The 13,106-nt window shown below is 38.8% G+C and overlaps 1 protein-coding gene across 1 annotated transcript in view; it reads left to right on the top strand.

Annotated features, from left to right (window-relative positions):
- ZFAT (zinc finger and AT-hook domain containing) overlaps positions 1 to 13,106 on the top strand; it is a 151,300-nt gene that overhangs the window by 30,166 nt on the left and 108,028 nt on the right. The window contains exon 3 of the mRNA XM_065398805.1: positions 9,435 to 9,698. Coding sequence (XP_065254877.1) covers positions 9,435 to 9,698 — 264 coding nt within the window. The remainder of the gene's footprint in view (positions 1 to 9,434; positions 9,699 to 13,106) is intronic.

Below are 13,106 nucleotides of genomic sequence, written 5' to 3' on the forward strand. Positions count from 1 at the left end.
TCAAATTACATATAACAACTCCTACCACCCATAAGACTATTTCAGTCTTCTTAAGTGAGTTCCCCACAACTTAAAAAGATTTTCAACCCATATAAGTATTTACTCCTCTACTGTAGTTAGCACAGGCTTTTTGTTGTTGTTTCCAGTAGTCTGTTGGAAAATGTAGGATATTTATAGCACTCTTCACTGGAGTGATGTAAGGGATTGTGTGGGAAATATTCCTTCATGACATTACGTTTTCCTCTCCTGTAGAGAAATGTACAATGGACAAGGGAGTGAACACTTTTTTCTTATAAAATTCTGTTCAGTAAGCCCTGATGTGCTTCTCTTCTGTGTACTTCAACCAGGTTAATACTATAACAGATGTAATTGGGTATGACTGAGGGCTGGTAATCTAGAAATGACAATCTCTTTTAAGTGCTTGTTGAGTGGTATACAACAACATTGTACTTTGCTAGACAGCATGGTCTGTATTGTAAGAATAGGAAAAAAACAAGGTTATTACAGGTACCTGAGTTGGTGAATGTTGAGGTTTTATTGAAGCCCTTTTAGGAGTTCTATCTGAGGAATAATTAATGTTTTTGTAGCATTATGAAACTGCAAAATACTAGGTAAGTGCTAAATATTATTATTGTTGTTACTCCCTATCTCAATTTTACCAGATATACATGCTTTTAGTAGTTAGATCATGCTGCCTTCAACAATTGGTTAATCTTAACCATTTTTGTTATCTTCAGTAATGCTGATTTTACATTTTTATATCACCTCTTGTTCAAATGAGTCCCAATACACTTTGACAAATGTTGCTATTGATAATACAGATTACTCATAAATATTGCTGTGTCCAACACTGAAGTACAGACATCTCTGACATGGAAAATGGCAGCCATTTAAGTAAGCCTGCATGACAGATTAGGATACACTGCTTCTTTTGAATGCAACACCCTCTCTAAACTTATCTTTAAGGCCACCATCTTCTGCTCTATGGGAGAGGTATCATGTAAGTATTTTGTATCACGCCTGGTGGTATGGGGCCTCTGTTCTGCAAATATAAATATTGTAAGAAGAAGATAAGCTTTTCCAATTGAAACTCCGGGGGGAATTTAGATGAGGCAGAACACATACTGCCCACATTGGAATTTGGCCAGGATTCTTGAGTTAACACTAATAAACTTACAAAAAGTGCAGTGCGATCTTCTTCTAGCAAAAGGTCAGGGCCTCTTATTTTTTGTCTCATTTGAAAGACTCCCTCTGCCCTTCTAACACCATGCTGAGGTGTTTGTACATACCAACTCAAGAAAGAATGCCATCTGATGAATCACCACGATCGTTTTCTATACTACCTAACCCTGTTTAGGCTGATATCCTTGAACTGCCACTGCATCAACATGGTTGGTGGTATAAGGGGATGCAGGGTCAGATTGTCACTACATAATCTACATATTACATAGGATTGAAAGAGGGGTGAGAGGTAGAGAGACAGAAGGAATGAAGAATAAACTGATGCATCTAAAATGCACAGTCTTTTAATCCATTCATTAAACTGTCCCACTCAGAACAACAAAAACAAAAAACTTTTCTCCCAAGGCTTCTGCTCTTTGGTGCACAACTGATTTTTGGTTAAACTTTCTTGTTAAGTTGTATGGTACCATGTAATTCTGTGCTAAAATAATACAGGTCTATATACAAATTGCCACATATATGTAGTATAAAGAGGTTGGTACATCCAAAATATTTCACTATTGAGTGGGTTGGGGGTAGGGACAGGGCTAGTCTTGGAGATAGTCAAGAGGGCACGTTGGTGTCTCTTTGGATCATTTACCACAATACAACACAAATACTTCCTGGAATTTTTACAGTGTTCTGTATAATTTGAGTCTGTACTAGGGAAACTTCAATGGAATAATTTAAAAATATTTTTTCTGAACAATAACACAAGGGGCTCATCAATAGTAATCTTTTGGACAGCAAGGTACACGTTCTGAATTTTTTCAGACAATTGATCATTAAATTGACTCATTTTAAGAAGCCTGTGTGAATAATTGCTAGGAAACAGCAGTCTAAAAATAGTTTTATGTGGTTTATTCCATTAGTCTCTTTTTAAGTGTCATCTTTTTATTTTTTTTGGTCTGTGGGGATTTAATTATATATCATGGAATGTCTTCCCAACATGTTCTCATCTGCATCCAATACTGATCAGCATGAAGATTGCTCTGGAGAAGCTTGTGGTGTAGGGTAGAAATCATCAGAAATAGCTATGGATTTTTAATGAGATATTATTGGGGGTATTTTAAGGGATGCCATTGTCTTGATATTTTTTAAAAAAATACTAATTTAAAAATGTTCCAAATTCTTCTTGAACACCCTTTAAATAATATGTCCTGATTTTAAATAAATAAAATGTTAAATGATCTCTCTGTTCCCCTGTTGATGTTAAGTATCTTTTACGGCAAAGGTTAAAACTTGACTGACTGTTATGCTGGTGGTAGAATGCAGCTGACTCTATATAAAGTGATGTCAAATGCACAAAAGAAAAAGATTTTCTATTTTTTAAATTTGTTATAGCAATGTTGGTGTAGGTGCAACATTATGAATGGTAAAGGGCCAGTGTGGTCAGAGAGACATTTGGAATTTTTGTCTAAGTGACAGCAGCATTATTCAACGTCACGCTTAGACAAAGATAACTCATACTGGATAACTTTTTGAAATACAGCCTTTTTAGGAAACAGTAAAGTGGGAAGGGAGAAGGGGAAAGCTCTTACAGACATCTAAAGCCTCTCAAATTTTCCAGGTAATGATTAATTCATTTAAACCAAAATCTGTGTCAGCCCTCACATTCCAGGGTATTCTGCCACCAAGAAATTATCAACAGCCCCATAAAAATATTTGGGAATCTCTGCAAATCGAGCCCCATCTCCCTTGATGGGGAAGGGACGTTGAAGCCTCATTTGCAGGGAGAGTGCTTGACCTTACCCACAAACCCCTTGTCTCATGCATCAAATCATTACCTTAAAGGCAGTCCTGCATTCCAGAGGCAGGAACTACTACCAGACCGCTAAAGAGTTAGACTACTTAGTATCATTTTTTAAAAGTAAATGTAAATTTAAAGAAAGCAGAGAGAATAAAATACATCTCTTAAAATATTAGTCGTCCAAGAAGAGTTGCCCCTCTTTCACCTACTACTTGTCTCACTTGATTTCTTTTTGGATAACATGCTTAATAAGGTTTTGTATAATATCGTGAAGGTGGTGACTGTTATGGAAGAACAGTAAAAGCCTTATGGAAAGAGAGAAATGTAGCTTTATTAACATATTAAATCTCTACACTTACTTATTCCATAGTAATTTAAGCTTTATCCAAATCTATATTCAGTGTGTTAGGTTTGACACATTAGGCCCATGAAGACCTTTTTATCAATAGATACAAGGAGAAATCTTTTTTTTTTTTTTTTGGTGGCACGTTAACTTATTTAACTCAAGGGGCCAAATACTGATTGCTACACTTGTCTCAACTGACATGACCATTAAAGGTTGTGTGTGGAGGTACACGGAAAATTTTGAGGGCCTCCAAACTGCCTGTCTTTTCTTGACTGGTCATTTTTAATGACTGGAAAAGCTATATTTTCACTTGATTTGGATATCCTAAACCTTCAGAACCCTGACGGTCAAGAGCTGTTGAAGGTAATGTGCAATAATAATTTTTTGCCCTATTTACAATGAGGTTTTCTGGGCTGTGCTTAACAGCTGATGCTTAAAGTGCTTAGATACTCAGTGAAAACTTTACTGCATTCCTTAAACAGTCAAAACTGCAACTGAACACAATGTTTTCCTCTTCCTTTGAAAATAATAAAATGATTACTGCTATTCTGTATTTCCTTCTTGCTCTTTTTTGGATTTTGAATAAGATGCCTCCTTGTCCTTCCATATTTTCTTTTGTTCTTTCTTTCCCTCTTCTCTTCCCCCACTCCCTCCCATTCTCTGTGAGTTTGTTTATTAATTATTTTTCAGATGGCCTAGATTAACCTATTTCATGAGGTTTTTGCCCCATGTATTTGAAAATCATCATGACTGTCCTTTTAGCATCTCCTTTTTATGTCATTTAAGAATTTTACATTTACATGTCAGTCTCAATTTTTCACATAGAGGAAGGGCTATTGGCTTAAACAAATACTTGATAAAGAGTTTAGATGACAATCTTAGTTATTAATACCATTTTGTGAAAGTTCTTGGAAGGAGAGCAGTGGAAATCAAAATTTCTCTATAATGAGCTCAGTTCAGATTTAACCTTTGGAATGTATTTTAGCTTGAATGATACTCTAAATGTCCTAATTAAAACCATTGGAACTGCAGTAACTAATTTACTACTTTGCACTTCTCCTTCTGCAACCACAAAGCTTTTATTTTATGGCTTTTCCCTCTGCTTTGGTCATGTACAGCTTCAAAGTAGAGGTGGAAAGAGAAATAGCAGTAGATGTGTAAAATTCCAAGCAGAATAATCTAACAGATTATTCCTTTTTTTTTCTTCCCCACAACAGCATGAAGAGAATAGCAAGATTTTTGAAACATATCTAACTTTAGAGATTTAGAATTAAGGAACCTCTCCAGTATTGCCTCCATAAATGTATCTAAAATCCTTCATGCATCTTTTTTTGGTTGCTTGCTTTCCCTGAACACTTAAAGTAAGATTATTGGCACACTATAAGATTTTTTTGGGTGCTGGTTCATTGTTCTCTTATCTGTGATATTTTAAAGATCACTGGCTGTGCTTTTATGCTCCCTTTATTGCATTTGTCACAAGTCAAAGTTACTGTGTGCTATAATAAAACTCCGAATACTCATCTAACCCTTCCATTAATTCCAGAGTGCTGAAGAAGGCTCCACTTGTTGTAATGTTGTTTCTAAATGGCACAAGGTGAACTCTTCCAGACACACTCTGATTTTTCTCTAACTCCCAAGAACCTTTCTTGTCTGGTCCATGAATCCTGCTGAGAAGTACAGTAGATAGAGGATTTTTTTGAGTCTGATTCTTTCCCAGATGCTCCTGCCCTTATATCCAGAGTCCTCTCAAGATTCAGATGGGATATAACACCCTATCATATGCCCCTCCTCTCTGTTAGCATCACTGTGGGTAATCTCACCTAGTGTCAAGCTAGCCCCACTGTTCTGGGAAAAGAAATCGACAACCTAAAAATATAAGTGCTGCCATACTGGGTCAGATCATGGTCCATCTTGCCCAGTATCCTGTCTCCGACAGTGGTCTCTACCATAGCTTCAAGGGGAGTGTACAGAACAGGATAATAAGGGAATGCTTCACCACTGTCTTCCACTCCTCCAGGGAGTCAGAGGTTTAGAGTTGCCCTGAGAATGGGATTGCTTTGCTGACCATGTTGGCTAATTGACCCATCCTCCATGAATTTAGCTATGCTTAGTTTTTTAACCCAGTTGTACTTTTGGCCATCACAGTATCCCATGGCAATGAGTTCCACAGGTTAGTTGTGTGTTGTGTAAATAAGTACTTCCTCTTGTTTGTATTAAACTTGCTGCCTATTAATTTCATTGGGGGACCCCTGGTTTTTGTATTGTGGAAAAAAGGGTAAATAACATTTCTATATTAACTTTTTCCACATCGTTCATGATTTTACAGAACTCTGTCGTATCCACCCTTGAGTTTTGACTTTTCTAAGATGAACAGCACTAATCCTTTTAGTATCTCTTCGTATGGAAGCCTTTCCTTACCCTTAGCCCTCTTTGTTGCCCTTCTGTGAACCTTTTCCAGTTATACTATATCCTTTTTGAGATGGGGTGACCAGAACTGGACACAGTATTCAAGGTATGGATTTATCTAGTGTCATTATGATATTTTCTGTTTTCTATCTATCCCTTTCCTAGTAGTTGCTAGCATTCTGTTAGCTTTTTTAACTGCCACTTTTTTGACACTGTAGATATGTATTCAGAGAACTGTCCACGATGACTACAAGATCTTTCTTGAGTGGCAACATCTAATTTAGACCCCATTGTTTTGTATGTATAGTTGGGATTATTTTGTCCAACGTGCATTACTTGCACTTATCAACATTGCATTTCATCTACATTTTGTTGCCCAGTCGCCCAGTTTTGTTAAATACCTTTTTAACTCTTTTTAGTCAGCTTTGGCCTTAACTATCTTGAATAATTTTGTATTGCTGCAAGCTTTGCTAATTCACTGTTTACCTCCATTTCCAGACCATTAGTGAATATGTTGAAGAGGACTGGTTCCAGTATAGATCCTTGGGGGACCCCACTGTTCACCTCTCTCCATTGTGAAAGCCAATCATTTATTCCTACCCTTTGTTTCCTATCTTTCAACCTTGAGAGGAGCTTCCCTGTTATCCCATGACTGCTTAGTTTGCTTAAGAGTCTTTGGTGAGGGACCTTGTCAAAGACTTTCTGAAAATCCGAGTACACTGTATCGACTGTATGACCCTTATCCACCTGCTTGTTGACACCTTCAAAGAATTTTAATAGATCAATGAGGCATAGCTTCCCTTTACAGAGGCCGTGTTGACTCTTCTTCAACAAATCATGTTGATCTGTGTTGATTATACAAGAATGAATTGATAATTCTTTTATTTACTATAGTTTCAGCTAACTTGCCTGGTACTGAAGTTAAGCTCACCAGCCTGTAGTCATCAGGATCTCCTCTGGAGACCTTTTAAAAAAATCAGTGTGCCTGCTAAACCCAGGGTTGTGAGTTCAATCCTTGAGGGGGCCACTTAGGGATCTGGGGCAAAATCAGTACTTGGTCCTGCTAGTGAAGGCAGGGGGCTGGACTCGATGACCTTTCAAGGTCCCTTCCAGTTCTAGGAGATGGGATATCTCCATTAATTTTTACCTTCCAGTCATCTGGTACAGAGGCTGAGTTCAGTGATAGGTCACATACTACAGCTAGTAGTTCTACAGTTTCATATTTGAGTTCCTTTAGAATTCTTGGGTGAATACCATCTGGTCCTGGTGACTTATTACTGTTCAGTTTATCAGTTTGTTCAAAAATGTCTTCTATTGACAGATCAATTTGGGACAGTACTTCACATTTATTGCCCCAAAAGAATAGCTCTGATCTGTGTATCTCCCACACATCCCCTACAGTGAAGACCGATGCAAAGAATTATTTCAGCTTCTCTGCAGCGGCCTTGTCTTTCTTGAGTGTTCCCTTAACATCTTTGTCATCTAGTGACCACACTGCCTGTTTGGCAGGCTTCCTGCTTGTGATGTACTTAAACAAATTCTTATTGTTAATTGTTGTGTCTTCAGCAAGTTGATTCTCAGATTCTTTTTAGGCCTCCCTTACAATACTTTTACATGTTACTTGTCAGAGTTTGTGCTGCTTTCTATTTTCCTCATTAGGATTTGACTTCCAAATTTTAAAGGATGCCTTTTTACCTCTTATGGCCTCTATTACTCTGCTGTTTAGCTATGGTGGTGGTCTTTTGGTCTTCCTACTGTCTTTTTTTTATTTGGGGTCTACTTATAATCTGAGCCTCTGTTATGGTGTTTTTAAGTAGTCTCCATGCTGCTTGCAGGCATTTTACCCTTGGGACTGCTCTTTTTAACTTCCATCTAACTAGCAACTTCATTCTTGTATAGTTACCCTTTTTAAACTTAAATGTTACTGTGGTGGGATCTTTTGGTATCATCCCCTCTACAAGGATGCTAAATTTAATTACATTATGGTCACTATTACTGAGCATTTCAGCTATAGTTACCTCTTGGACGAGATTCTGTGGTTCACTTAGGACCAAATCAAGAATTGCCTCTCCCCCTTGTGGGTTCCAGGCCTAGGTGCTCCAAGAAGCAGTCATTTATGGTGTCTAGACATTTTATCTTTGCATTACATCTTGCAGTGGCATTTACTCGATCAATATGGAGATAGTTGAAATCACCCATTATTAGTTTGGTTTCTGGTTATGTAGCCAATCTAACCTCCCTTAGCATTTCACAATCCCTGTCACCATCGTGGTCAAGTGGTCGGTAGTATATTCCTGCTGCTATATCTTCTTCTTCAAGCATGGAATTTCTGTTCATAGGGATTCTGTGCTTCAGTTTGATTCATTTCAGATTTTCACCTTATTTGACTATGCTTTTTTAAACATATAGTGCCACTCCCACACCAGCATGATGGACTCTGCCATTCCGATATACTTTGTACCCTGGTATTACCATGTTCCATTGATTATCCTCATTCCACCAAGTTCCTGCGATGCCTATTATAACAATATCCTCCCTATTCTTCCCCAGACAGTACTGTATGGAGAACTGGTAGGGCTAGAAGACCACATCCAGCAGGGGAGACATAGATCCACGTCTTTCATAGTGTGAAAGAGGGGCTATGATGTGTGGCTAGCGTGAAATCCCCTTAAAGTAGTACCCGAGTGCCCCCACCACCCAATGGATTACCAGACATTTTTCCTTCACAGGGGAGTACCTAGTTTAATTAGGTAAAATTTCCTAATGAGGATATGGGTGCTTCTGATGTGGTCAGACTATAAGAGGATGGCTCCAAATGCCCTCTTGAGGTAACCAGAGTGGTGAAGAAAGAAATCCAAGTAGTAAATATGATTTCAGCAAGAGGAAGGGTTCCTTTTATTTCTCGCTCTTTTCCAGTGCTAATACTTCTCATTCATGTATCTAACTTCAAAAATAAAAAGGTACTCAGGAAGCCTAAATTATATAGTAGTTATTTAGCTTTGTGAAGGGCTTCTGGTTTTAACATTTTCCAGTGTTTGCTAAGAAAAGAGTATTTAAGTGGGGGAGAGGGGGAAATAAATTTTAATCTCCTTGCCAACAAGATTTTTTTTTTTTTTTTTACTTCTTCCATGCACGTTTGGTAATAATTATGAATCATGAGAGTAATTAAATAATAGTTGTGCAATTTATTATAAAGCAATAAGCTTTTTATAAAAAAAATTTACTTACAGTTAAGCAGCCTTTCTTTTTCTGAACATTTTTCAAAGAATTTACTTAAGCAATTTCTTTGAACATAAATATAAATTAAAATGAGATTTAGGCAAGGACTAGAACTTGTGATCTGTGAAGTGCCAGTCAGAAAACACAGAGCAGAACAACTTTCTAGAAGGAATGCACACACTGATAAAATAACATGCTGCAATTTAAAAGAAAGCCTACATTTTAATTTTTGAAATGTATAGTAATTTGAATTTGGTATCAAGAATACAAAGTGTTACTGCTTTGCGGCTGGCAGATATACCATCAAATGTCACTCCTTAAAAAAGAAAAGTCTGAGTGTGAAACTTTAACAGTGCTTTCACATTTCAAAGGGAGAAGCTCTTGAACTTTATTTAGCATTTTCCATTTTCAAGGAGCTGTACAGACATTAATTAATCCTCCCAATAACCCTGCAAAATTGCATTACAGCTTCTTTTCAATTTTCCTATATAGAGCTTCTTGTAGTGAAGAGAAAAAGGGGCAGGCCAAAAGGGTCAACTAAGAAGTTCTGCGCAGATGAAGAATCAGCAGAAAACAGTAACTGCATTCCAAGCGAGGAAACACAACAAGGGCCAGAGGAAGGAACAGAATTGGCTGAAGTTTTACCAGGCAACTTGGAATGCCGGAAATGTAGTCGGAAGTTCTCTAACCCACGTCAGCTAAGAAAACACATCTGCATCATTGTTTCAAATGAAGGAGAGGAAGAAGGAGATCCAGGTAAGCAAATGTCTTACAAAAGGACATGTAACCATGTGGACCAATCTTCTTCCCTTTGAATATGATATGGTAGATAAAACTCCTAATACTAGACTGTATTGTTTTTAAATTAGAGTGGAATACTGGGTTTAGATTTTGTTTTCCATTTAGACTTATATCTACTTGATAATCCCTTCAAGTCATTATGTGGTGGGCACCTGCTGATGATGACTGAAGCAGAGATTCTTCTTCAAGTGCTTGCACATGTCCATTCCACCTAAGGTGTATGCTCCAGTGCACTGTAGCTGGAGAAGGTTTTCCCATAGTGGTAGCTATCGGGGTGGCACCTGCACCCTCTGCATGCTTGTGCTGCTAACTGAGGGCAAAAAGGGAAAGAGCCATCCTGATTCCCTCAGCTCCTTCTCATCACCCATGATTGGTGGTTGGAGTCTGTGTGTATACTTGCTGCACTCTTTTGTCTGTCTTCTTTTAAAGAAAGTTTTTCTACCCCTTAGTGTACATAGTGTGTTAGTCAATGAATTATTGTGATAGCAGTACTCATTTTAGACATTTGTTTCAATATATATATATATATATATATATATATATATATATATATATATTATTTTTTTTTACTTTAAGCTTGGTACCAGGCTCGTCTTTGTCCCTGGGATTTAAGTGCTGTTCTGGTGTAACAAATTTATGCCAGTCATTCTAGCTGTTTAAAGGGTTTAGGAGAGGGTCGCATAAGGCATAAGTACCCTTTCTATAGAGGGTTTAAGACCAGGTCTAAGAAGTTGAGTGAAATTCGACTTTGGCATCTCCTGATGGAGGCAGCTTTGCATCCCCACTTGGAACCCAGCCGCTCAGTAGCAGGGGTTCAGACTCCATCTCAGAGTGCACTATCAGACTCGGTGGGCTCACTTATCAGAGGGAGCTAGAGAGAAGATGTGATCCGTTTCCAGTTTCATGAAATGCCAGAAGTCAGGTATTTCAAGTTCCTCTAGCCAGAAGTCCACCTCTTCTTTGAGTCTCCATTAGGCACCTCGCTCTCAAAGAAGAAGTCTGGTACTGAGGCTAGAGCTAAATCAGACCCAGCTAGCCGCTCCCTGGTACTATATTCATCATCTAGCAGTGTAGAGGTGTAGTTTCCGGCACCTCTTTCGGTATCATTGAGACAGACTCTATTGCCAGAACCTTCTACAGCTTCAGCTTAGTCTGTGGTACACTCTATGATCTCGGTACCAACAACTCTTGAGTCTTACATGGTGACTGGGGACCGCCTTTGACTCTTGGTTCAGGATTCATTGCTGGTGCAGGAGGAGGTTCATGCCCCTGTCCCTGTTGTACAAGCCCCGTTACTGGGATAATCTTTGGCACCCACACTTTCAGTGCCATGAGGGTCTGGGCGCTTGCTGGATGCTCTGTGGTGCAGCAAGGCAGATGTACGGTATCTACTGGAGGCTTCTCATAGAAGTGTCTGTGACGGGTTGGATCACAGAAATCCCCTTGGGAGCTGCCACCTAATGTACCAAGACTACTTCTATTCCTGTTTACCCTGCCAGCTCAGGACTCCAGCACCCTGTCTTGCTGAGCCAGACACTCCCGTCTGCTCCAACACAGACCCAGGGTCTGAATTGCTTGCCCCAAAGCTGCAGGTTTACCTGAAAACAGCTCACAGAAGTGTGCTTGTCTTTAGCACTCAGATGCCCAACTCCCAATGGGGTCTAAACCCAAATGAATCCGTTTTACCCTGTATAAAGCTTATACAGGATAAACTCATAAATTGTTCGCCCTCTATAACACTGATAGAGAGATATGCACAGTTGTTTGCTCCCCCAGGTATTAATACATACTCTGAGTTAATTATTAAGTAGAAAGTGATTTTATTAAATACAGAAAATAGGATTTAAGTGGTTCCAAGTAGTAACAGACAGAACAAAGTAAGTCACCAAACAAAATAAAATAAAATGCGCAAATCTATGTCTAATCAAACTGAGTACAGATAATCTCACCCTCAGAGATGCTTCAGTAAGCTTTTTCTCAGACTGGACACCTTCCAGGCCTGGGCACAATTCTTTCCCCTGGTACAGCTCTTGTTCCAGCTCAGGTGATAGCTAGGGGATTCTTCATGATGGCTCCTCTGTTCTCTTCCACCCCTTTATATATCTTTTGCATAAGGCGGGAACCCTTTGTCCCTCTGGGTTTCCACACCCTCCCCCCCACTGGAAAAGCACCCAGGTTAAAGATGGATTCCAGGTCAGGTGACATGATCACATGTCACTACAAGACTTCATTACCCACTTGCCAGCACACACATATACAGGAAGACTAACAGGTAAACACAGCCATCTGCAGACAATGGTCCTGGTTAATGGGAGTCATCAAGATTCCAAACCACTATTAATGGCCCACACTTTGCATAATTACAATAGGCCCTCAGAGTTATATTTCATATTTCTAGTTTTAGATACAAGAGCGGTACATTTATACAAATAGGATGATCACACTCAGTAGATTATAAGCTTTGTAATGATACCTTACAAGAGACCTTTTGCATGAAGCATATTCCAGTTACATTATATTCACTTATATTTTTATAAAACTATTCCAGTTACATTATATTCACTTCTTATTATGTTTTTATAAAACCATATAGACTGCACAACGTCACAGTGTCCACATCTCGTTGGTCGGTTTAAGTCCTGGTCCCTTGCCACTCTACCTGATACCGTACCACCTTGGCATTTGGACTATGCTTACTCCTCTTCAGTCAGAGGTGGGATTTATGCATCAGGAGCCCATTAAAGAAGGTCTACAGCCTCTCCTCTTACCTCTTTATGCAAGTCAAGATCTCAGTACTGTCATTCTTATAGGAGCAAGCCCAGGAACAGGATGCATTGGTGTTGGGACCTGGTACTATATCAAGTCCAACAGTGACTCTTTTGGACTCCTTGGAGATTTTCTCTGGACTTTAGGTCCTCATTGTGTAGATTGCAGATATTTTATAGAACAAAGTATGGAACGCGAAGCGCCTCTTGTGATAAATTGTATAGATTTCCAGAAGGCTTTTGACAGTGCACTAGGAGAAAGTCTTGGAAGAATTGGGGCATATTATGGAATACTTGCAAAAATAATTAGCATAATCAAGAATATATGATAATGCTGCATGTGCAGTCAGAGATGGTGACAGCATCACCTAATGGTTTGCAGTGACAAGTGGACTAAGGCCAAGGGTGTATTATGTCCCCAATATTGTTTGGACTGGTCATTGACTATAGCATGAGGAAAATAACTGCAGAAGGCAACCAAGGAATTTTATGGACAAATGATAAAGTACATTTGGATGACCTGATTTTTGCTGATGACATTGTCTTGCTTAGTTCAACACATTGCTTAATGGAAGAAAAGACACCGCATATATAGCAA

The sequence above is a fragment of the Emys orbicularis genome, chromosome 2 (assembly GCF_028017835.1).
Source record: "Emys orbicularis isolate rEmyOrb1 chromosome 2, rEmyOrb1.hap1, whole genome shotgun sequence".
In the NCBI taxonomy this organism is placed as follows: domain Eukaryota; kingdom Metazoa; phylum Chordata; order Testudines; family Emydidae; genus Emys; species Emys orbicularis.